Source organism: Chiloscyllium plagiosum, chromosome 9, assembly GCF_004010195.1.
Source record: "Chiloscyllium plagiosum isolate BGI_BamShark_2017 chromosome 9, ASM401019v2, whole genome shotgun sequence".
Lineage (NCBI taxonomy): Eukaryota > Metazoa > Chordata > Chondrichthyes > Orectolobiformes > Hemiscylliidae > Chiloscyllium > Chiloscyllium plagiosum.
The window spans coordinates 104,891,798-104,919,285 of NC_057718.1; the positions used below are offsets into that span (position 1 = coordinate 104,891,798).

Here is a 27,488-nt window from a genome sequence, read left to right on the forward strand (position 1 = left end):
AATGTCCTGTACAGCCACAACATCACCTCCCAACTCCTGTACTCAATACTCTGACCAATAAAGGGAAGTATACCAAACACCACCTTCACTGTAGCGACGGGTCTGGAAGGTGCAGTCAAGCTCTAACACAATTCTCCTTTATTACCCAATCCCATTAACTTACGATGTTTCTGGTATCAATTCCCAGAGAAATTAGAAGCTTTTTGTTGCTGTGAGAACCACCCCACTGGTATCTCAGGCCGTGAGCATCTTCCATATCTTGTAGCTCGGTCCACAAAGATAACAACTCCCTGCATGATCCACAAGAAATAATAAAGCAATTCAGCACAATAAAACACATGACTCAGCTGATTAAGCACTTTGATTAAAATAGTCTGATTAGAGTAGATTTTGTTACAGATTTTCATTTATATTGGCTTCAGCAAGTACACATTTGGATTTAACAAATTTTTGTTGCTGCAGTATGCAAAGAACATTTCAGTTGAATCTTCATCAGCTCAATTTTTAGAGCTTTTATTCATAATAAGATTAATCAATCATTTTCAGTGCATTTAACCATGTTTTTACCAAGCTATTTCAAGTGAACCCTCAGCAATTTATGTACTTGTTCACAGTCTTACCCATTGTTTGCCTTGACCTGGTCTCCCTTTTCCAGTCCAGACTGCAGCAGTTGCCCTAGGGAGCAGATTTCTTCTTTGGTGACTTTAACAGCTGGCACTGGAGAAAAACAAGTTTGGAAAACTCGCTCCAGACGCTTTAGCAAAGACACCTGCATTAAGCAAGCAACAGTTGGCATTAGTCTGAATTATCTTCTTCTCTGGTGTAACCAGATGCACAAAGTACATTTTAATCCAATTAAGGGACTAGCTATTTGTCACAGGATGCTTCAAGCCCACTGTGGAAGTATGAAGGTAATAGTGAAAATACTCAGCTTGATGTTCAGGTGGCACATTTTTGGTGTTTAATCATTCAGCATTTCACACCTCCCCAGGACACATCTTTCACTTCCTTGCTGGCTCCATTTCCATTCCTTTTGCATAATTATGTCATTTTACACCTAATCACAGATACTTTGTTTGGGTCTTTTCATTGTTGAAAATCTAATACATTTCTAACTTTTACCAATTCTGATTAAAATTCATTGACCTGAAATATTAACTGTTTCTCTCCAGCAACTACCAGCCTCAGGAGTATTTTCAGCACCTTTTTAAAATCTTCTTGTTTCATATTGGCAGCATCTCCAGTCTTTTGCTTTGGTATTGCCAATCCATGGCGGATTGAGCGTGTTTGGTTCACACTTTCCTAGCCATTCCAAGTACAGCTTCCATTCAGCAAAGCAGGAATACAATATCAACACTTTAGCAGTGGACTCAATACAATCAGGCTCAGAGTTACAGTCAATTTGTTTACAAAAGGACAAAAAAAAACACCATCAGCTACAATATAGATTCCTGATTTCTCTGCAAATTAGATTTTCTGGAAGCAGATACGAAAGTATGCGCCACAAGTGAGTGAGTCAATTTTCAACAGAGTAAGGGTCATTGTGGCACAGGTGGTGGTCATTTGGCTCTTCAAGGCAATGCTGGCTTTTCAAGCCCTGTGCTCACAATGAGCATTGCTTACTTTGGCAAGAGATCAAGGAACTATTGGTCATTTGCATCACTTTACCTCCAGATCTATCACCAACTCCAGGACAAGAGTCAGGAACCACACCCTGGCATAAATGTCCCACTCTAAAACAGCTAAAAACAACATACCAGCCTCTATTTCCAGATCTCTGATGGGCTGGAACCAAAGGAGTAAAAGAATAAGGAAGTATTTCTACAATTCTATGGAGCATGGGTGACACCACTTCTCGAATGTAAGAGACTTTGATATCCATACTTAAGGATATACTGTTATAATCCCAGCTGGGAAAATCAGCTCCCAATTAGATCATTGGTCATCATTACTCTTTGATAAAAGCATGGGTTGCTCACTGAAAAAAACACAGAAGATTGTTGAATTGGTTTTAATAATAAAACATATGCTCATTACACACAATTAAAAATGAAATTAAACATGCCAATCTACATTTGGAAGATTTCAAAATTTCATTGCTTTTACAAAAAAAAAGATTTTGCTTTTCAAAGAAAGCAACATCTAAAACAGGACTGATCCAAACTAGGAGGGAAATTCTTCATTGAATGGCAGATTCAAAACATATTTTCCTCTATTCATTAGATTAAGAGAAGTGAATTCCCGTAACCAACTGAGAATAGATTTCAAAAGAAAAAGACCTTCTCTAAGAACTTCTGTCTAACCTTTTCCAGCTACCACACTGGTTAAGTTCGGATGACTCCCTGTTCTTTCAGATTAACTAGCATGGTGCATGTGCATTTTTGCCTTTAAAATCAACTTACTAAAGCTCAATCTTAATTTTGCTCTTTGCATATCAAATATTTCCATTCACTTTTGTTGCTCCAACAAAAATAATTTGCTTTCCTTTGGGATATGAGGGACTGGAGTTAAAGGACATTAAGAAATTAGAGTAGGCCATTTGGCCCATCAAGCCTGCTTCACCATTCAAGACAATCCTGGCTGATTGGGTAGAAAAATGGAATCAAGAGTGACAATCTCCATATCCTCAATGTCCTGAAGGGCCAAACATCTGCCTATTTCAGCCTTAAATATATTCAGTGATGTAAGTACACAATGCTGTGGGGTACAGAACTCTAAAGTTAAGTGAATTTCATTGAGTGAAAGACATCCCGCGATTTAGACTCCCCATCCAGGGAAACACGTCTCAGTACTTCTAATTCGCCGTATAAGGACCTTGTGGGTTGTAATAAGATCACCTCACTCTTTTAAACTCTATTAGAGGACCAGTGCTCTGGCATGGTCATTAACTGACTTGTCCTCTCTTTTAAAATTTGGAAGCTAAAGACATGCTGTTGGAATCTTTGTTTTGTTGCCATCCTGGGTTGTGCAGTTGAGATTGATGGAATGAACAACCACCACAAACTCAACACTCGGGCTTATAAAATGTTAGAAAACTAACCTGCAAGAAATATTCATCTTGGAGGAAAAACTATGATGGCAAGCAGAAGGATTTTCAAAAATTAATTATGGCAACTTGCCTCAATTTTACTTTCTTGTAATTATGGATATGGAAACTTCATTTTTCTACATAACATTTTCTTATGGCTTTAGTATCTGATTAATACATTTCCTACTTCTTCCTCTGTTACTACTTTGTGAACATGAAATTTAAACACCACAACTGTAACAGACTTGTGCGTATACAGATCACAAAATGTGACACAGGAAGTATGACAGGAGTCTCAGATGCATGAATGCCTCATACAACACTATGTTTTAGCAGAACTCTTGGGCATTACAATCAACTAAAGGATGCGTCACAGACACGCAACTGTTAGCTGGCATTCAAGGAGAAATCTTACCATCTGTCGTCTTTGTTTAGCTCCTTTTAACTGGGAGATGGTGGGTGTTTGGGGGAAAGGGTGCTGCAGAGAAAATCAAGCCACGTGGCCCAATGGAAGATGCAGGGCATTTTGAGCAACAAAATTGGGTCAGCAGTACAAGGTGAGTTAAGGTTCTCTCAGGCTGCTGGTATAGGGTGACAAGTGAATTATCAAAGTCAGGTCTTTGGTGTCTAAAGCTGTTTAGTAACACAGGGCCTTTTTAAAGCAGAAATGTCTGCAATGTCCATTCACAAGGGCCAAGATTCAATCCCGCATTGCCAGCCCATCCCTCCCACATTATGTAAGACCTCAAACTCCGATCTACTGCAACAAATACTGATTGCTAACCTCTTCAGGCCTGTATTTTGAACGTAGAACAGCAAAGAAACAGGGCCTTTGGCCCACTACGTCTGTGCCAAGCATGATGCCATCATAAATTAATTCAATCTGTCTGCACATGGTCTGGATACCTCTATTTCCTGACTGTACACCTGTCTAAGTGCCTCAAACTTTGCTAATGTATCTGCTTTGACCTCCTCTCCTGGCAGTGATTATCAGGTACCTATAACCCCCCATGTGTAAAAGGTTTCCTTGCACATCACCTTTAAACGTTACTCCTCTCACCTTAAACCTATGCCTCTAGTATTTGACATGTCCACGCTGGGAAAAAGACTTCTATTCTCCAGCCTATCCATGCTGGTCATAATTTTATATACTTCAATCAGATCGCCCCTCTGTCTCAATACCATAGCGAAAACTATCCACGTTTGTCCGACCTCTACTTAAAGCTAATACATTCCAATCCAGACAATATCCTGGTAAATCTTTTTGCACCTGCTCACTTGTCATGATCCAACATGACACTGTCCTCAAAGGGTGCCATAAATGACTTACTGAGCACTTGTAGCAATGTAAAATTTGATAAATCTTCATTTTTCCCTCCAAGATTTTCTCAATTCTGTTTTCTCTTTACAGTTCCCTATATCATCAGACCCAACTCAGTATCTTATTTGCTTTCCAGCTTACAGCTAGATCAAAGCACATAAGATAAAGATTAACTAGGGCAGGTTTCACCAATAGGCAGTGGCAAGATATGGCAGATTTAGGGTAATAGAATGTTAAGAAAAGAAAAGGAGGTTACTAACTTTAGGGTACAGTAGACAGAAAACATGTTTGCAGTTTGTTATTGACAGGGATGGTAGAGAAGTCTGAGAGGGAGGGGCTTGTAATGGGGCAGAAAACAGAAAAGAGGTCACAGTGATGGAAAGGAATGGATGTATACCGCAGAATGGCAATGAAGATGCAATTAGGCAATACTTAGGATGCATAGGATGGGGAAGGAAACTGCAGGGGATGGGCACAGTCGAAATGTGGAGCCTATTCAAGGACCAGCTACTGCTGATTGCCAAGCCTTTGGTTTTGATCTTTATGTCATCATTGTCTACAGGAATAGTGCCAGAAGACTTAAGGATAGCAAATGTTGTTCCCTTGTTCAAGGAGAATAAAGACAACCTTGTATAATTATAGACCTGTGAGCCTTACTTTGGTTGTGGGTAAAGTGTTGGAAAGGGTAATAAGAGATAGGGTTTAAGATTATCTAGAAAAGAATAAGTTGATTAGGGATAGTCAACACAGTTTTGCGAAGGATAGGTCGCACAGCAGGTCAGGCAGCATCCAGGGAACAGGAGATTCGACGTTTCGGGCACAGGCCCTTCTTCAGGAATGAGCAGAGAGTGTTCAGCAGGAGAAGATAAAAGGTAGGGAGGAGGGACTAAACCCATTGACTGTTCCACCGCATGTTTTAATGTGATTATGGTTTTTGCCTGTATTACCCTTTGAACTCGTGGGTTCCAGAACCTCACCACTGATGAGAAAGTTGTTCCAGGTGTCATAGTCAATATTTTTTCAATAATTAGTACAGCATTTCTTTTTGTGGGAGCTTGCTACATGTAAATTGCCTGCTATGTGTCAACACTGACTGTACTTCCAAAGTACTTTATTGGCTGTAAAGCATTTTGGATCTTTCTGTGGCCATAACAGTTACTATATAAATGCAATTTAATTTTAATAACTCAATAGTTACTCATAGAAATCTAATGTTATATCACTGGGATGCTTTTTTGCCATTATTATGGCAATAATGTTTTTTTCAAATTTAAAAAAAAGTTATGATATTTCAGCTACTTTAATCCCATGTGTATCACTGATGATTTGTATTTACTCTGTGGAAATTTTAATTGAGTAGAAGATTTTACTGCATTTTACTTTCTGATTTGCTGTTTGAGAATACTTCAGTGTAATTGGCTGCCAACTCCCTGCGGTGATATCACTGTTACTGTATGCCTAGTGTTTGTCTTGATCTTGCACATATCAAGAAAGGGAAACTTCATGCCTCAGAGATCACTAGATAGCAGAAAATCCCTTTAATACTTCAAAGTACTCTTTTGGTATGATCCTAGATATTGAATATTGTTAGATATTATTACTGGAGCGAATCATAGATTTACATTTAAATAGTTCCCATTTCTGTCTTTGTTCACTCCTTTCCTCAGCAATATTTTGTGTTTGATTTTGTCTACTTTCTGTGGTTTTATTTACCCTAATGAAGAAGAGCATATCTTCTCAACATCACAACTATTGATCTCACCCTGCTTGGCTGTTGTATGGAACCCCCTACGTGTTAACCCCTTAAAGCCAAATACATAACAATATTGTCAAATTTGATGGAATTTTAATGCATTTACTTTAGGGGAAATTTGGCATGTTAATATGCTGCAGTTTTTCTTATCTGCGATGTTTTGTGTTATGTTGCTGAAAATATTACTGATGAAATACTTAGCAGTTGTAGTAAAATCATGCGTATACTTAGGATGAAGAAGATTATGAGTACCACATATGCTTGGTCCAGTTCTTGTTGGATTCATTTGGATATCAAAGTTGAAACTTTATTGCTGGAACAGCACAGCAGGTCAGGCAGCATCCAGGGAACAGGAGATTCGACGTTTCGGGCACAGGCCCTTCTTCAGGAATGAGCAGAGAGTGTTCAGCAGGAGAAGATAAAAGGTAGGGAGGAGGGACTTGGAGGAGGGGCGTTGGAAATGTGATAGGTGGAAAGAGGTCAAGGTGAGGGTGATAGGTGGGAGTAGGATGGAGGCGGAGAGGTCAAGAAGAAGACATTTCCAACTCCCCTCCTCCAAGTCCCTCCTCCCTACCTTTTATCTTCTCCTGCTGAACACACTCTGCTCATTCCTGAAGAAGGGCCTGTGCCCGAAACGTCGAATCTCCTGTTCCCTGGATGCTGCCTGACCTGCTGTGCTGTTCCAGCAATAAAGTTTCAACTTTGATCTCCAGCATCTGCAGACCTCACTTTCCCCTCGAAGGATAGGTCGCACCTTACAATCCTTACTCAGTTCTTGAAAAGGTGATCAAACAGGTAGATGAGGGTAAAGTGGTTGATGTGGTGTATATGGATTTCAGTGGTGTTTGATAAGGTTACCCACAGTAGGCTATTGCACAAAATACAGAGGCATGGGATCGAGGGTGATTCAGCGCTCATCTCCACGATACAAACACTTTTCAAGTACAAAACAGTATCACCTAGCTTTTGAAACCAAATACTGCCAGACACAATAAATGAATTGAGCCATATTGGGGCACAACAGTATAGGAAGGGTCCTGGGTCCAGCAACAAAGATGATAACAGACGAATACTGAGATTTAGCACAATAGGACTCCTGACATCTGATAATACAAGCAATGGATCTTACAGTTAGCAATTGGACTTGTAGCAGTGCAACAAGCATCTGATCCCAATGGGTTAGTCTGATTCAAGGTGATGTCGTACCTAACTAATGAATTGCAAAGCATTTCTCCAGAATCAGTGAATTAAGTGCTCTCATTAAAATTAATTTATTAAACAAATATTAGAATTGCAAACTATTAATATTTAAACGGTTAGCAGAATAGTTAGCAATTTTTGCAATGTTTGGGCAAGTATGTCATGTTAAAAGATTACATTGGAATATCTCTCTGGATATTCATGTAATATTAAAGGGTTAAACTGCACTGACTGAACATTCTGGAATTGGGTGGGGACGACATTCAGACAGGAATGCAGACGATTTCCCCTCCATTTAGACACAGTCATTTACTACTACTCCCCTACTATTATCAAATTAAACGACCATTCAATCTCTTCCATTCAGAAATGCTTTAATCACCAACCCCGAAGCTAGGACATATCACACCGGCATTGTTTTGGGGCATCACTGAGTCAGGAAGTCGGCTGCATAACGATTCCCCAGGATTAGGGCATTTACATTTGTATTATCTCAGAGGACAATCTAATCCTACCATTGTCCCTGGGGTAACGTGGTGGTGGTGGTGTTGGTAGTAGATGAAGCAGAGTTGCTGTGAGCATTTCCAACTGACCTGTATAAATCCTCCAACATCCTTGTAAATCTTTTCTGAACCCTTTCAAGTTTCACAACATCCTTCCCAAAGGAAGGAGACCAGAAATGCATGCAATATTCCAAAAGTGGCCTAACGAATGTCCTGTATAGCCACAACATGACTTCCCGACTCCTGTACTCAATACTTTGACCAATAAAGGAAAGCATACCAAACGCCTTCTTCACTATCCTATCTACCTGCGACTCCACTTTCAAGGAGCTATGAACCTGCACTCCAAGGTCTCTTTGTTTAGCAACACTCCCTAGGACCTTACCATTAAGTGTATAAGTCCTGCTGAGATTTGCTTTCCCAAAATGCAGCATCTCACATTTATCTAAATTAATCTTGATTTGCCACTCCTCAGCCCATTGGCTCATCTGATCAAGATCCTGTTGTAATCCTGAGGTAACCTTCTTTGCTATCCACTGCACCTCCAATTTTGGTGTCATCAGCAAACTTACTAACTATACTTCTTATGCTCACATCCAAATCATTTATATAAAATGATCAAATGTAGTGGGCCCACTACCGACGTCAGGCTCACTGGCCTATAGTTTCCTGGCTTGTCCTTACCACCCTTCTTAAACAGTGGCACCACGTTAGCCAACTGCCAACTTTTAGATCTGGTCTATCCCAGCAATCACTTCACAAGCTTCCCAGAGTTCTAGGATACACTCGATCAGATCCTGGGGATTTATCTATTTTTAGGCGTTTCAAGACATCCCGCACTTTCTCCACTGTAATAAGGACATTTTTCAAGCTGTCACCATATATTTCCTGACATTCTATATCCTCCATATCCTTTGTCACAGTAAGCACTGATGCAAAATACTTTAGTATCTCCCCCATATTGCTCCACACAAAGGCTGCCTTGCTGATCTTTGAGGGGCCCTATTATCTCACTAGTTACCCTTTTGTCCTTAAATGTATTTATAAAAACTCTTTGGATTCTCCTTAATTCTATTTGCCAAAGCTATCTCATGTCCCCTTTTTGCCCTCCTGATTTCCCTCTTAAGTATACTTTTACTTCCTTTATACTCTAGGGTTCACTCGGTCTCTCCTGTCTAGATCTTACATATGCTTCCTTCTTTTTCCTAACCAAACCCTCAATTTCTTTAATCATCCAGCATTCCCTATACCTACCAGCCTTTCCTTTCACCGTAACAGGAATATACTTTCTCTGGATTCTTATCGCATTTCTGAAGGCTTCCCATTTTCCAGCCGTCCCTTTACCTGCGAACATCTGCCCCCAATCAGCTTTCGAAAGTTCTTGCCTAATACCGTCAAAATTGGCCTTTCTCCGATTTAGAACTTCAACTTTTAGATCTGGTCTATCCTTTTCCATCATTATTTTAAATCTAATAGAATTATGGTCACTGGCCCCAAAGTGCTCCCCCACTGACACCTCAGTCACCTGCCCTGCCTTATTTCCCAAGAGTAGATGCAAAACGTGACCTTCTCTTGAAGGTACATCCACATACTGAATTTTCAGAAAAATTCAAAAACTTTTCTTCTACACACTTAAATTCCTCTCCATCTAAACCCTTAACACTATGGCAGTCTCAGTCTATGTTTGGAAAGTTAAAATCCCCTACCATAACCATCCTATTATTCTTACAGATAACTGAGATCTCCTTACAAATTTGTTTCTCAATTTCCCTCTGACTATTAGGGGGTTTATAATACAATCCCAATAAGGTGATCATCCCTTTCTTATTTCTCAGTTCCACCTAATAACTTCCCTGTATGTATTTCCGGGAATATCCTCCCTCAGCACAGCTGTAATTCTATCCCTCATCAAAAAGGTCACTTCCCCCTCCTCTCTCGCCTCCCTTTCTGTCCTTCCTGTAGCATTTGTATCCTGGAACATTAAGCTGTCAGTCCTGTCCATCCTTGAGCCACGTTTCTGTAATTACTATGATACCCCAGCCCCATGTTCCTAACCATGCCCGGAGTTTATCTGCCCCTTGCATTGAAATAAATGCAGTTTAATTTATTATTCCTACCTTGTCCCTGCTTGCCCTGACTGTTTGACTCACCTTTGTTCTCAACTCCTCCCATACACCAGCTCCTCAGCCATACATTGATCTGCTCTATTCTCCTATTCCTGCCCTCACTAGCTCATAGCACCAGGTGTGATCCAGATATTACTACTCTCAAGGACCGCCTTTTTAAATTCCTGCCTAACTCTCTGTAATCTCCCTTCAGAATCTCAACCTTTTCCCTTCCTATGTCATTGGTTCCACTGTGTACAATGGCCTCCTGCAGGTCCCTCTTCCCCCTGCGGGCATTCTGCACCCTCTGAGACATCCTTGATGCTGGCACCAGGGAAGCAACACACCATTCTGATTTTTCACTGCTGGCCACAGAAACGTCTGTCGGTACCTTGGACTAGAGAGCCCCCTAACACAATTGATCGCTTAGAACCCAACATACCTCTCATTACATTAGAGCTAGTCACAATACCAGAAACTTGACTATTTGTGCTATCACTCCCTACATTTTCCAAAACAGCAGTCTTGTTCGAAATGGGGATAGCCACAGAAGACACCTGCACTACCGGCCTACCTCTCTTACCTTTCCTGGAGTTAACCCATCTATGTGCATGTGAGGCTTCCCCCCCACTCCCCTTCCTATAATTACCATCCATCATATCCCCTTGCTCTTGTAAATTCCTCATTGCCTTTAACGGCCTCTCCAACGGATCCTTTCAATCTGATAGGATTCACAACCAAAGGCAGTGATCAATTAGCAGGTCTAAAACAGCTTGTTCAAGTAGCTCCATAGCATGCTGTTCGGAAAAGCTGCCCCAAATACACTCTAGGAACTCATTTGATTGCAAGATTTCTACTCTGTCCTACAATGTAGTCACTTGAAGAACTGTATTCACTGAGATAGGCTAAAAGAGTTCTACGCTTATCTGGAAGAGTCCAGTTCCAGCCAATTCAAGCTGCTTGACATCACTCAGGACAAAGTAGCATACTTGATCAGCACCTGAAATATTCACTCCCTTCGCCACCAGCACACATGCGTTAAGATTCCACCAATAGCATCTGGCAAACTCTACCATCTACAAGAACAATGGCTGCAGACTACCCATAAGCTCCCCATGTCACTTGTCATCCTTGGCTGTCACTTGGAAGTAAATCACTTTTTAGTAATTGTTACTGGGTTAAAAATCCCTAATAAGAGTCTGGGCATAAAACTAGCACCTCAAGGTGTCTTACCACCATCTTCAAGGACAATGAGGAATAGGTGATGAATGATGGCCCAGCCAGCCACAATCAGAACTCATGAAGGGATTAAACCTTAGCCTGTTTACTTCAAAACAGCGCAGATTTAGAGACAATATTAGTTAGCATAATTTGAAGATAGGAGGTGTAATATTACTTGAAATAGTTACCCAATGATGGCTAACTACATAACAGCACAGGTTTTCAAATTTCTGACGGCGAAGAGCATAACCTGCAAGAGGAGCAGCATGGGAATCGGAGATTAATGGAAATCAGGACATTAAAGACAGTGGTCATTTAGTTGGATCAGAAAACATTAAATCTTTAACTTAAAAACAAAAATTTAGAAAACTATTTATGGAAAGTCTGCTCACAAATATCTAAAGTATTCGATTTCAGGTGGAAAATACTTGAAGCTGAACTGAAGGAAGAGACTTAATGGGAATAGACAGAAGTCAAAACGCAGTACATCTCTAAAAATACAAAGCTGAGCATTAAAAGAAAACAGCAGCAATAGAAAGTGTCAACAACCATAGACAGCGCTAAGCACAAGCAGACAATACTAACTTGAGTGGCAGAGATTTCTCATCCATGGCAAGTTTTAGAGCCAGTCTTTTAGCAACTATTCATCTGCCATTCCACCATCCTCCCTCAATTAGCTGCAAATAATCAAGCTTCAACCCCTTCTCTTTGAGAAAGTGTTGTGTCCCATTCTCTGCTGAATAAGACTTAGGCCCTTTACTTTCAGCCCCTGACAAGCATGATCCCACATGCTTCTCTCTCTCTTCCCCCCCCCCAATCATTTGGGTTGAAACATATCCAGGTACAAAATAAGGGAATAGAAATGGAGTAAACAGTTGTGGACTAAAAGTCAAAAAAACAAAAAAGCTCACAAATATCAGCAAGGGTCCCAGGAGAAAAATGAATGCACGAGAACAGGAGATATAAAACACAAGCATCCATATGTCCAAATGAGAAGGAAGCAGTTTCACTCCCTATCTTCAGCCCTCTGAAGGAGATGTTACTGTCCTCCTGGTCCAGATGCAGGGACATTACCATGCACCAGAAGAGCCCCCGCCCCAGTGAGCATTCGTTGCTGCCCTTAAGCCACATAACTGATCAAGAGTGGAATCACCACTGGATCCCATCTACCCAGTGGTTGCATTTGCCATTCCAATGCCACCAAAGAAAGATTAAGCACTTCGCTGCCAGCTAGACATCAGAACCCAATTAAAGAACCACCACAGGTTTTTGTAGAAATCAAGTTCCATCTTCACAATGGAGAAAGGGAATGTGCCCATTTTCACAATGACAACATCTGCTAACCTTGCGATTTGGAACTCAAACCTGGGCAGCAATGAGGGGCAGTGAGTAATCAGCAACATTAACCACAACCTACAACCATTCCATGAATTACTCAGTGATCATTCTTTTTAGCTCCTCCAAAACCCTCCACAATCTCAGACGCTAATCTTCAATGAATTTAATTCCCACTGTGTCATTAAGAAATGGCAGAGTGCCTTCAATACAACAAAGACTATGGGTCCCAATCACATCCTAGCTGCAGAACTGATGATACCCCTAGCAGATTTTTGCAGTGCAATGACAACACCGGTTGTCACAGATAGTGTGGAAAATTGCCCTGTTGTCGCACTCAGTCTACAAACGCAGGTAACCTCCAAAATGTTGATAGTGGGAGTCAGTGTTGGTAATACCATAGAATGTCAAGGGGAATTGGTTGGAATATCTCTTTTGGAGATAAGCACTGGAGCTATTTGCCCATTCCATCAAACATTTGCCATTCCCTTTTTATTGACTTTTCACTTTTTTCATGCGATTAGAATAGCAAGGTTGTTGTTTCTGACTGGTATAGACACATATAAGCCAAACAAACAGTCATTTTATGTGCTGCAGATTGCCACAAAATACAGGACTTGGGAGGTCATATTGCAGCTGCATAGGACATTGATTAGGCCACTTTGGAATAGTGTGCACAATTCTGGCCTCCCTCCTATATGAAGGGCATGGTGAAACTTGACAGGGTTCAGAAAAGATTTACAAGGATGTTGCCAGGGTTGGAGGGTTTGAGTTAGGAGGGTTTGAGTTAGAAGGATATGTTGGGGCTATTTTATCTGGAGCGTCAGAAGCTGACAGGTGACCTTATCGAGGTTTATAAAATCATGAGGGGCATAGATTTGGTAAATAGACATGGTCTTTTCCCTGGGGTGGGGAAGTCCAAAACTAGAGTGCATAGGTTTATGGTGAGAGGGGAAAGATTTAAAAGGGACTTAAGGGGCAACTTTTCCACATAGACGGTGGTGCGTGTATGGAATGAGCTGCCAGAGGAAGTGGAGGAGGCTGGTACAATTATAACATTTAAAAGGCAACTGGATGGGTATATGAATATGACTATGAATAGAAAGGGGTTAGAGGGATATGGGCCACGTGCTGGTAAACGGGACTAGATTTATATAGGACATCTAGTTGGCATGGACGAGCTGAACCAAAGGTTCCGTTTCCAAGCTGTATCTCCCTATGACTCTACAGTTAAATTTTAGTACCACTTGTGCTGAAGAATTCTATAACTTTCCTATTTATGTTTCCAGCATTAATGCAATATTTATGATCCCGTTACCAATTTGACAATCTACACACACCATTTTGCTAGATTTGAACTCTTCAAGATCCTGTGAACCTTTTCTGCCCCTTTGCTTAGCTATAACTCATCTTCCATAAGAAAATGATCAAAAATAATCCCGCTGCAGTTTAAACAATTGAGAGATTCATTGTAATACCTTACCTTTCTATTCATTACCTCTCAGCTGCAAAATCCTAACTCCACTCGTGTTTCATACCTCTGATCTCACTTCTGATAGTGCATTTAGACTGCAAATGCAAAATCGACGCAAAGTTGTTTTGCTTCACATTGTCTCAGCAGTCAGCATTAACTGAATCTAAACTTCAGGGTTTGTAGCTGTCCTGACACTTTAGCAAAGGCAGATAACATTCCCTGAAGCAAGCACTCCAACTCATTCTTGACTCAGTGGAGGCCTTAACTTCAAATTCACAAAATACAATTAGAAAAGTGCAGAGCAGAAAACAATCAGCAATGTTATAATCTGTAGTTTAAATGAACCTCAAAGACACATTCTTGCCCCGCCTCTGCGCATCGAAAACATTGAAGCCCACGAGGCAGGTACATTCTCTGTTAGACTGATTATTCAACAAGCAGCTTTATCCTAACTGACATCTGTACATATCTCATATTTCAGAAGATCTGACCCATAAAACATTATAAAATACCATGGGTGATGTTCTCAAACATCTGGAGACTTTTGCTGGCTCAATTCTCAATTTCTATCACAATACTACAAATTACTAATTAATAAGTCTTCATAATGCATTTGGAGATACAGCATGTCAGTGCAGTTTTGTAGTAATCCACACTGGCAAGACGAACTTTGCATCCACAATTCTCAGATCCTAATTTCCCTATTACACAAACAGAAGTCAAATAACCTCTGAAGAGTCATCTAGACTCGAAACATTAGCTTGCTCTCTCTCCATGGATGCTGTCTGACCCGGTATGATCTCCAGCATTTGTTTTCAGTACTCTCCCTCAGCAAGTGGTTAAAACTATTAGGTGAACTGTTCTCAACTACTGTTGCATAGCCCCTCATATTCAAATATAAAGCTTGGCTTTGGGACCTTCGTACAGGTTGCTCGTCAAACTGCAATTAAAAGCAAAAGAAACTGATGCAGAGTTTTAAAACGTTAATATTTGTATGTTGTGGTTCTGTTCGCCGAGCTGGGAATGTGTGTTGTGGACGTTTCGTCCCCTGTCTAGGTGACATCCTCAGTGCTTGGGAGCCTCCTGTGAAGCGCTTCTGTGTTGGTTCTTCCAGCATTTATAGTGGTTTGTGGCTATCCTGACACTTTAGCAAAGGCAGATAACCACTATAAATGCCGGAGGAAACAACACAGAAGCGCTTCACAGGAGGCTCCCAAGCACTGAGGATGTCCCCCAGACAGGGGACGAAACGTCTGCAACACAAATTCCCAGCTCGGCGAACAGAACCACAACAACGAGCACCTGAGCTACAAATCTTCTCAAACTTTGAATATTTGTATGTATCAATACTTTAAAACAAACAAAATCAATAAAATTGATTGATTTGCTGTTCAAGTGCCAACATTTCAAAATCAGCAACACTTACTTGTGACAGAGGTTCTTCAAATGAACTTGTACTTTTAATTGTCATTTCTTCTCCAATGTGGTGAACAGGAGTAGAGTCTACCCAGCCAGTTAAATGTTTGACAGTTGAAAGGGCAACTTCTGTCCTGCTGCATTGGCTAATTTCTTCTTTAAAGGCACCAACAGACTGTTCTTCACCAAAGGATGCCCACGATGTACTTTCAGCCACCGAATCCCCAAAAGCATTCCACTCAGTGTCTTGCTCAGTTGTAAAGTCTTCATCACTTTTGAATCCTGCAAACTCAGACTCATTGTTACCTTCCTGAATAGACCCAAATTCTCCAAAATCCTCATCATCTGTCTTTGTAATTGTGGTGGTAGTTCCATGCTCACTAAACTCCAGGCCACTTTCATGATAAACAGCAAGTTCTGTTTGAACATCCTTTTCTGCTGGAGATTCAGAAAAATTAGCAAATGTTTGTAGGGAGTCAGCACCCATACTGCCAAAGTCACCAAATTCTTCTTTAACACCAGCTTCCTGAAATGTAGCAAACTCTTCTGTTGCCAACTTTGAGGATGTTTTGTTGTCAGAGTTTCTACAATGCATATTTACTGTTCCAACATCATCCACAGCAGCGGAATTCAACACTGGACTAAAAGCAGCAAAATCAACATCGCCTAAGCACTTGCTTCTTGAAATTTCAAAGTGATCTGACTCAATTCCTTCTGTCCTTTGCCCATCAGTCACCAGTGGCTCACCATTGACTGCATGGTCTTGCTCAATCATGGAGGTTCTATGTGCAACACTGTCTGAACAAACACCAACATCTTCCTCATTCGGAGTACAGATTTCCAAATCTATTTCTGCTCCAGCTTGCTTTTCACTATATGATTGATCTGCCCTTAATTGAACCTCTGAACTTTCTATGTTAATGGCTTCTTTCACTATTCCCAAAAATTCATGAACTGGTTGTTCAGCATTTTGGTTCTGAATTTCATTATGCTCCATTGGTTTTGATGAACTCCAGTCATGATTAGGAAAGCTTGTGTCAGCTGAAGTACTACGGTCAGAGGAGTGGCACTGGGTGTGTTCTATGGCTGCATTTGTCCCAGTCCCACCCATGCCATTTGAAGCAACTTTCAGCTTATCACCAGCCACTGTAAAGTTCGAACTGACTTGAACATCTGGTAGTTCCCCCAAAGCTGAATGATTGCCAACATTATGTTCTCCTTTGAGTGGCACTTTGCTGATAGTAGATAGAGATATACTTGATGTTTCTCCTGTTAAATCAGGTTCTTTAACATTTGAAAATGCGGAGAACTCTGTAAAGTCCTCAATTGGTCCAGGCATGGACTCTGACCAGAGATTGGAAATGTGAGCATTTGTAGCTGTTTGTGCATTTTGATCATTTGTGTTGACTATACTTTCTATTCCCTGAGAGTGTGTTCTATCATTTGTTGGGTACCCATTTGTCAGAATTTCTGGATTGGCCTTTTTATCATTGCTGAACTCTTCTGATTCTAAATCTATTGCACGAGCATCCTTGGCCAGACTATCAAATCTAGCAGCTACTTCTGTCAGTTTCATGGATTCCATTGTTTGTTCTGTTGCTGTACAATCAAAAACATTTATTGAAGGTTTTGATAGAATTACATCCTTATCAGTACTTATAGTCATGTCATTTAACATTTCTTCTGCAGGTCTGGCGAAATCTGAAAGAAAGACTTTGCCTTTACTGGTACTTGCTGAATGAAAGTCAGCAAACCCATCTGGATGACTGGAATATGCATGGCCAGGCACAAAATGGTTCGGGGGCATAAAATTCCCATGGTGATCTTCTAAGTCAAAGTCAGAATAATCAAGCGTTGAACTACCAACTCCTGAAAAACCACCAAATTCACCAAACTCATCATCAATTTCAGTTCCATCGTCTAGTGGCGGAGGTGAAGAAGAATACATCCTAATCACATCTGGCTCCATGATGTTTCCCCTCAGTTTGTAAGACCTAAAGAGAAGGAGAGAAGTTAAGAATATTAGAAACCTAAAACTTCATATCTGGGATAAAAATATTACATAACCACTGTTACCAAAAACAAAAATTGCTGGAGATCACATTGGGTTAGACAGTACATGCATGGGAAGAGACAGCAAGCTAACATTTCCAGCCAAGATCAGAGCTCTGATGAAGAGTTATCTAGACTTAAAACGTTAGCTTGCACTCTCTCTCTATGGATACTGCCTGACCCGCCATGATCTCCAGCATTCTTTGCTTTTAGTACAGATTCCAGCATCTAGAGTACTTTTCCCTTCTATATTCATTGCTAATCAGATGAGTATAAAACATAAGCATGCTGGAAGTTGACAGTACACAATATTGATATCCCACAATACACTTTCCATGTGAAACTAGGGACAAATACGACAACTAAAAACACTTAATTTTCCATTTAAATAAGCAAATGCACAACTCTGTTTGAAAGAAATAACTATGAATTCTACAAGTAAATCTTTCCAGATAAATACTGATCTTCTGCAGAATTATACACAAAAATCAAGACTAATACTAGTTTTCAGGTGAAGTAGAGTTAAAGGATGGATATAACTGGACAAGAACAAAACAATTTTGTCTAAGATATTCACTATTAATATTCATCATTTAGCTACAAACATAACACTGATAAAAAAGCAATGTTAGTTTATTCTTTATAAATAAAACAGATTAACAGAAAACAGACTAATTCTGTTTTAACATATTCAAAACAGCACTTGGAATTAAAGAAAATCTTCAGAGAAATCACAAGAAAATGAAATATAAAGGATGTTCTGACAGAACTTGTTATAACCCTGCATTTCTGTTCCAGAGCTACCTGCACAGTTAGTTTGCCAATTCCCATTCTAAGAGTCAAAGTGAAAAGCCCTGGAAAGGTGCATCTTGCCTGCACAAACATGTCCAAACTGCAAAACGCAGAGCAACAGTGGTGACAAAGCTCAAAACTCAGAAATACAGTCACTCATTTGATAGGAGACTAACCAATTATAAACATTACAATCAAGAAAACTTGACAATGCTGAAGTGATAATAAATAATGTATAAACAGTCTGAAGTAATTACACTTGATAAAAGCAAAGTTAAAAATCACACAACACCAGGTTATAGTCCAACAGGTTTAATTGGAAGCACACTAGCTTTCGGAGCGATGCTCCTTCATCAGGTGATTGTAAGGAGCGTCGCTCCGAAAGCTAGTGTGCTTCCAATTAAACCTGTTGGACTATAACCTGGTGTTGTGTGATTTTTAAACTTTGTACACCGGCATCTCCGAATCATTTAGAAAAGCAGTAAGGTTGGACTGGACTCTTAGTTGCAAGAAGATACTGTTAGAAGGTAAATGAGATGATAACGCTTGCAAATTAATTCAAAGTGATTTGAAGCATTTAGAGCCTAACTAATCAAAGAAAAGCAAATTAGGATGAGCAAAAGATTTTAAATTGAACAAGAAAATTGTCTAATTTTAGTTTACAAGGAGCTATTAAAATACAACTAGTTAGTGTAATGGTTAATTGCTCAATTCATATAAAATGCTGAATATCTTAGTTGCTCCGCCTACACTTTTATATGAAATTTGTGTGTTTCTGCTGTGCTGCAATGCAAGTGGGAGACAATTTTACAAAAATGTGCCAGAAGTGCAAACTACTCTGCAAATCAGTAAAAAAAAATCCAATCAAAACAGCTCAAACACTTCCTGTGGCAAAAACAGCATTTCAGCTTATTCAGTATGGTTATTTCAGCAACAATGTTAGAAAGAAATGCATAAACAAAGTACACAGATTCAATGAAGGCATACCCCTTTTTAATTGAATATCCTGAAATTTTACAATGCACTTTATTGATGTGATTTCATCAGTTTAGCAATGCTAAACTACATATTCCTACATTTTCTATGTCTTTTCTGCAATTAGAGTCAGAGTCATAGATGTACAGCATGAAAACATACAACCCACTGTGTGAAAAAGTTGCTCCTTAGGTCTCTTTTATAACTTTCCCCTCTCACCCTAAATCTATGCCCTCTAGTTCTGGACTCCCTGACCCCAGGGAAAAGGATTTGCCTATTTACCCTATCCGTGCCCCTCAATTTTGTAAACCTCTATAAGGTCACCTCTCAGCCTCCAACGCTCGAGGGAAAACAGCCCCAGCCTGTTCAGCCTCTCCCTATATCTCAAATCCTCCAACCCTGGCAACATCCTTGTAAATCTTTTCTGAACCCTTTCAAGTTTCACATCTTTCCGATAGGAAGGAGACCAGAATTGCACGCAATATTCCAACAGTGGCCTAACCAATGTCCTGTACAGCCACAACATGACCTCCCAACTCCTAGGAACCAAACGCATCCCTCATTACATTACAGCCAGTCTCAACACCAGAAACTTGGCTGTTCCCCTGAGAATCCATCACCCTCTTCATTTTCCAAAACAGCATTCTTGCTTGAAACGGGGATAGCCACAGAAGACCCCTGTACTAACTGCTTACCTCTCTTACCTTTCCTAGAGCTAATCCATCTATGTGACTGTGTCTGAGACTTTTTCCCCTTCCTATAACTGCCATCCATCACATCCTCTTGTAAATTCCTCATTGTCTCTAACTGTCTCTCCAACCGATCCATCCTCTCTTATAAGCTTCGCAACCAACGGCATTAATTGCAAATATAATCCTCAGTAACCCGTAAACTCTCCTAAACTCCGAAGAGCATATCACTCTACTAAAGGCTATTTTTGCTTCTTTCGATCTACAGACCCAGAAAATAGCAGTGTCTTATTCCTCTACAAAACACTACTCCATGTTAAAAATATAAGACATAAATATCAATTTAAGTTTAATCAAGAGACATCTCATTATAACATTGAATCAAGAACCCACTCTACTCACTACTGCAGACATACTGTAAAGCCATACTTAAAATATCCACTTCTGTTTCTCTGCTGTGACCTCTCCCAAACACGTTCCTCCAAGATTAGTTGCGAATTTCACTGTTTATTAATTTTCCCAGACAGACTTAGATGTCCAACAATACATGAATTCAGATAGCAAAGGCAATGAATGCACATGGTTCACTGCTGTGTCATTTAGCAATGCGAGTTCTCTCCCTCTCTCTCTCACCTGCACTGATCTCATCAAATGCTTCCTTTGTCTGTTCCTCTTCCTTTTAAACATGCTGTTTTGATTTTTTTTGTCTCCAAAGTTCCAAAACAGTGCAATGCTCCTGGAATTCAAGGAAATCACCTCCAACACCTAAAATATCTTTGAAAAAAGCTGCTCTTAAAGCCAGAAATTTTTCTTGTCCTCCATATTGGATTACCCAGAATCCTCTAGTTTATTAGAGTCTGATTTAACATACACAGATTTGGATTGCTCCGTTAACCCAGATGGCTCAGAGGCTGAGTAACTGAGTCACTCAAACAAGAAAAATCTCTAATTCAGCGTTATGCCTGTACACAATCTGGATGACTGCAGAAGTGGTGCAACTTGCCTCAATGCCCCTGCAGCAGGTTAAGGGAGGGGTTAATGTTTACCAAAATGGCCATTCTGATTGCTACTCAACAATCCATTGGGCATATGCACAGCATTGAGAACAAGATCAGCCTGGCTGTAATAGCCCATTCCTTAGGAAAGCACATGTAGATGCATTTGAAGTAAAACAATAAAACCAGGATACCAACAGGCTGTTAAATTTCTAAATATTAAAGATATCAAGGTATATGGAGATGCAGTAGGGAAATGGTATTCAGGTTGATCAGCCAAGATCTATCTGAATGGTAGAATAGGCTCAAGGGGTTGCTTTGCTCTTGTTTCCTAAGTTCCTCCTATAAAATCAATTATTTATACACTTGCTTGTATGTTTTACATTGTTATGCAGTAGAACCTGAAAAAAACAGATTCGAATTTACACAGTGAACTTTATAATACATAAAATGTAAATTACATATTAATCCTGATGAAAGTCAATGCAGACAAATGCACTCTTTCTTTCAGAAGAAAATTAGATGACACATAACTTCACCCTTATATATTCAAAGAGTAAGAGACAATTGCATTTATATTAAAGTGAAAGAACAAACTTGGCTTTCTATAGTTTGGTCCACATTTGTAGGATCCTCTGAAGTGCTTCATGGCCCATACTCAGTTCTGAACTGTAGTCAACAATGTAATCCAAAGAAAAACAGCAGCCAACATAAATGCAAGATCCTCCCAACAATATAAAGATAAACAACCAGATCACTTACTGTTTCTCATGGTATTGGTAAAGAATAAACACTGGCCAAATAACAGGAATACTCCCTATCTCTTCTTTGAAGAGTCATGTGATATTGTGTTTTCAAACTGTTAGCTTCCTTACATCAACTCTGGGCATCAAGTTTCTTGTCGACAGCTTTATGCTGATTTTTGAGTCCTGGTTACAGGTTCAAGTTTGGCTTTATTGTGACTGAGAAGGTTGTGTGTTCATGCCTCATGACAGAACTCAGTCCATATACCAACCTAACAATCCAGCAGTGGTAAGGGAGTGTGGTATTGTTGGAGGTACCAAACATTTCTGTGCCTTCACAGACACAAAAGGTTTTGGACCGTGTTTGAAGAAGAGCAGGAAATTTTTCTACAAATTTACATGGCAGCTTCGTATACGTGTTGCCTTCAACTTTGGCACAAGAGGCCAGAATCAATTGAGTGCACAAGTGAGCCTGACGTCGATGGTGGGCAAGTTGTTGCAGGGAATGCTGAGGGATACGATGTACATGTATTTGGAAAGACAAGGATTAGGGATAGTCAACATGACTGCATGGGAAGTCATGTCTCACATTCTTGATTGAATTTTTTGAAGTAACAGAGGATTAATGAGGGTAGAGCATTAGATGTGATCTAGATGGACTTCAGTAAGGCGTTCGACAAGGTTCCCCATGTGTTTTAAAAAATTCTCAAGGTTTTCACCACATTCCATTGCTTGGCCCAATACATGTGTTACATTATGATTCACACATGTATTGGGACATAATTTTAACCCTTTCACCACACCATGTGAGACTGGTGAGCAAGGTTAGATCTCACGGATTACAGGGAGAACTGGCCATTTGGATACAGAACTGGCTCGAAGATAGAAGACAGAGGGTGGTGGAAGGTTATTTTTCAGTTTGGAGGCCTGTGACCAGTGGAGCGCCACAAGGATCGGTGCTGGACCTACTACTTTTTGTCATTTATATAAATGGATGTGACGATAGCAGATGACACCAGAATTGGAGGTGTAGTAGACAGTGAAGATGATTACCTCAGATTACAACCGGATCTTTATCAAAGGGGCCAATGGACAGAGGAATGGCAGATGGATTTTAATGCAGAAAAAATGTGAAATGTTGCATTTGGGAACACAAATTGTCGCAGGACCGAGATACTTTATGGTAAGATCCTAGGGAGTGTTGCTGAACAAAGATACCTTAGAGGCATGTTCATAGCTCCTTGAAAGTAGAGCTGCAGGTAGATAGCATAGTGAAGGTGGCATTGGGTATGCTTACCTTTATTGGTCAGAGCATTGAGTAGGAAAATCGACTTTTCGGGCAAAAGCTCTTCATCAGGAGAGGAAGAGAACTTCTTCAAGGTAGGCATCCTTGCAAGAGGATTCGCAGTAAGGTTAAAATCAACTAGGCAAAAAAATGAGGACTGTAGATGCTGGAAATCAGAGTCTAGATTAGAGCATTGAGTACAGGAGTTGGGAGGTCATGTTGCAGCCGTATAGAATGATGGTCAGGCCACTTTTGGCCAATTCTGGTCTCCTTCCTATTGGAAAGATGTTGTGAAACTTGAAAGGGTTCAAAAAAGATTTACAAAGATGTTGCCAGGGTTGGCAGATTTGAGTTATAGGGAGAGGCTTGGAAATCAGAGTCTAGATTAGAGCATTGAGTACAGGAGTTGGGAGGTCATGTTGCAGCCGTATAGAATGATGGTCAGGCCACTTTTGGAATGTTGCATGCAATTCTGGTCTCCTTCCTATTGGAAAGATGTTGTGAAACTTGAAAGGGTTCAAAAAAGATTTACAAGGATGTTGCCAGGGTTGGCAGATTTGAGTTATAGGGAGAGGCTGAACAGGCTGGGGATATTTTCCCTGGAGTGGAGGCTGAAGGGTGACCTTATAGAGGTTTATAAAATCAGGAGGGGCATGAATAGGATAAACAGACAAAGTTGTTGGAGTCCAGAACAAGAGGGCATAGGTTTAGGGTGAGGGAGGAAAAGATATAAAAGAAACCTAAGGGGCAAAGTTTTCACGCAGAGGGTGGTGCGTGTATGGAATGAGCTGCCAGAGAAATTGGTGGAGGCTGGTGCAATTGCAACATTTAAAAGACATCTGGATACGTATATGAATAGGAAGGGTTTGGAGGAATATGGTCCAGGTGCTGGCAAGTGGAACTAAATTAGATTTGGATATCTGGTCGGCATGGACAGGTTGGACCGAAGGGTCTGTCTCCTTGCTGTACATCTCTGCGACTCTATGACTCAGAGGCAGAAGGGGCATCAATTTAATATCTCAATCTAAAAGTCAACCACCACCACCACCAGTTGGTGCTTTCTCAGAACTGTTCAGACTGTACGCTCAAACCTTGTGCATGGGCTCAAATCCCCAACTTCTGACCCTGAAGAGAGCACAACCTTGAGCCAAGACTAACAAAGCTGACAGCATTTCAAACACACAAAAGATGCCTGAGTAAATTAAGCATAAGCTAAATTAAATCTGAGCCAATGGAGATAGCCATGAGCGAAAGGATTGGGGTAGGAACTGGGTTTCAAGGAAGGATTCAATGGAGGTGAAGACAACGGTCAAGGAGAGATTTCTTGACTACATTAACCAGATGACTGAAGGCATGGCAGCTAACAGTGGAGCAAAAGTCAGAAGACCAGGGATCAGGATTCCACAAATGTTAATGAAGCAGAATGTTCAGGACTCTTACACAAAGACACAGTTAAAGATCACAACACCAGGTTATAGTCCAACAGGTTTAATTGGAAGCACTAGCTTTCAGAGCGCTGCTCCTTCATCAGGTGGTTGTGAAAGACACAATTGTAAGGCACAGAATTTATAGCAAAGATCTACAGTGTGAAGTAACTGAAATTGTACATTGAAAAATACTTTTGATTGTCTGTTGAGTCTTTCATCTGTTCGAATACCATGATAGTTTCACTTATTTCATGTGTAAATCACAAAACTGTTTTTAAAAAGTTGCATTCTCAGGTTAACTGTAACAATGGGTGATAGCTAGACAATATGTTGAAGGTGTTGGCCCCCGTGTTCTCTGTCTTTGCCATGATGTTTACATTGATTCTAATCTAAAAAGTGAGATAACAGAGTTTTACATGAATTCATGCAGTTTTTGAGCAAAGTAAATGTAACTCTGCAAGTACAAATTTACCCCACAATATGTGTGTGTGTGTGTGTGTGTGTGTGTGTGTGTGTGTGTATATGTGTATGTATGCATGTATGTATGTGTCTGTCTGCCTGGGCTGGGGGGCTTGAGAGTGTAAGAGAGAGTGCGAGTGTAGAGTGTCTTAGGTCTGTGAGGGGGTGCATGAGTGAGTGTGGAAGTGTGTGTGTGTCTGTGTGCATGTCAGTGTGTATAGGAGTGCCTGTGTGTATGTGAGTATAGTGCAATGGTGGTCACCTGTAATGTGACATGAACCCAAGGTCCCGGTTGAGGCCCTCCCTATGGGTACCGACCTTAGCAATCAGCCTCTGCCCAGCCTCTTTTTGTTGCTGCCTGTCCTGAAGTCCACCTTGGAGGATGGTCACCCTAAGGTCCGAGGTCGAATGCCCTGGACACAAAGACCCACATGCACACATGTACATATGCATTGTTATTTCTAACCTAAAAAGTGAGATAACAGAGTTTTACATGAATTCATGCAGTTTTTCAGCAAAGTACAATGTAACACTGCAAGTACAAATTTACCCCACAAACGTATATGTGTGTGTGTGCATGTGGGTCTGTGTACATGCCTTACAATTGTGTCTTCCACAACGACCTGATGAAGGAGCGGCGCTCCAAAGCTAGTGCTTCCAATTAAACCTGTTGGACTATAATCTGGTGTTGTGAGATTTTTAACTTTGTACACCCCAGTCCAACACCAGCATCTCCAAATCATGACAAAGACGCAGAGGGAGGTGCAAGTTTTCATGCAAACCATGATTTCATTTTACCAATAGAAAATGCTGGATCACACATTTGTACTTGCACACACAATATATGTTCTTTTATATCACACTAGAATAATTCTATAGATATATAGAAGCATAATCCCCACACTCAGGTAATTCTGCAAAGTTTACAAATAAATGAATAGAACCATGTTGTGTTGTCCAAAAATCTGCATTTACATCATGAAAATCTGACTTAAAAGTCTTACAAAAATATTTAAAGGTACTACATTGCACTAAAGGATGAATGATGCAATGAACAGACACAGAAGGACCATGTGCAGGACTCCATATAAACTATCAGCAAAAGACTTGACAGAAAGTGCAGCATGGTAAAATCTATAAGAATCACAGCATTTACCCGATAATACCTCAACAGAAAAACTACAAATTCACTTTGCACTGTAATCTTGCTTCCTTATGCATTAAATCTGGAATTCAATGTGTCCATGCCAAGCAGTCACTTTTAACTCAGGGAAATACTTCAGATCTTATTATTTCTTCCAAGTTCTTACATTGAAAGTAGTTGATGATGTAGGCTTCAGCTAATGTTACTCAAACCCCAACAAGAAAATACTAATGTACATTTCAATATATCTATCCAATCCTCTTTCCTCCCTGTTCAAAGACTTCAAAAGACAAACAAAGTATGTTTTAAAAAAAAGTTACTTTTTCTTCCTCAAATGCATCGGGGAATTATTAACAGATTCCCATGAAAAATGTGTCATAGTCAAAAGGGGTGAAAAGAAATCTCAAAAGAATACTATATTTTTCTCATTTCCCTGTTTACATTCAACTGCGTTTACAAGTGAACCACCTTACTAGACTCAAATGGCTGAGCCTGATCAGATGAGTATTACTGATTACATGATTATTTCCAGAAACTTCTGAACCTCCTGCATTGCATGGACTTTCCAACTAAAGCTGACAAAGGGACTGGAGATGAGAAATTTGTCTTTAGCCAGCTCTGGATAAAAGAAAAACAGCAAGACACATTGGCTAAAATAGGGGTCAAGGCTGTACCATCACATCGCAATGGATTCTCTGATGGAGGAGGTAAAGCTACACTGTTAATTTCGCAACTTCCAAATCAGCCCAACAAGATGGACTCTCAGCACATGAAATACCAGTCTTCAACACATGACAAACTTCATGTTGTAATGCTTGATCACATAATTTTGGGATTTTTGTCACTTATTGGGAAATGAGGATTCCAAGCTGCATGTGCAGCCTGCCTCAGACCTCCATCATTGTTTTCAAGCTGTTATCTGAAAGAAACCTACAGTTGGCTTGCCAGAAAGGAAACTACTAGATCCAGTTCACTGAGAAAATTGTTAATGGACACTGAACTCAGGACGTTGTAGTTCACACAAACTGATTTTTTTTAAACACACCTCTGCATTTAACAAAGTTTGTAATTTTATAACTTATCTCCCCTCTTCTGTCCCATCTTCCTTAGTTTCTTGAGTGCTTGTACGCGAATGGAACAACAAAGCAGTTTCCTTGAGTGCTGAATGCCTTGTTAATAAATTCCATCTTTGATTTAATCTTAAAAGATTTTGTTGTGCATTTATTTCAAAAGTGGGAGTCCAAAAGCCAGTGTTTGTGGGGAACCTACCTTAGGAAGGGATGGAGTTAGAAAAAATAAAGGAAGAAATAAATCAAACAATAACTAGCTGTGCCCGGATGGAATTTCACATTGGCCCAAAGGTCCCGTACTTCCTGCAGGAGCCTGTGCTCCACAACCTCAGCTGCCGGAGTTTTAGTTTTGCCCCTTTAAGGGACATAAAACGACGGGCCCTGTATAAACTGCTGCTGCACACTGTCCATCTCTTTTCCCTCAGCTACAGCCCGGACATGCCTTGGCGTGCCCATTTGCCACCGGGTGGTGGAGACCCCCAGTGGAGGGCTCTCTATGCA

At 40.3% G+C, this 27,488-nt stretch overlaps 1 protein-coding gene across 1 annotated transcript in view; it reads right to left on the reverse strand.

The window, feature by feature from the left end:
* The window catches only part of aftphb (aftiphilin b), a 56,258-nt gene that overhangs the window by 22,976 nt on the left and 5,794 nt on the right, over positions 1 to 27,488 (reverse strand). Inside the window, exons 2-4 of the mRNA XM_043696696.1 lie at positions 15,367 to 17,350; positions 621 to 769; positions 164 to 290 (exon numbers count right to left, since the gene is read on the reverse strand). Of these exons, the coding sequence (XP_043552631.1) occupies positions 164 to 290; positions 621 to 769; positions 15,367 to 17,325 (2,235 nt within the window). The 5' untranslated portion in view covers positions 17,326 to 17,350. The remainder of the gene's footprint in view (positions 1 to 163; positions 291 to 620; positions 770 to 15,366; positions 17,351 to 27,488) is intronic.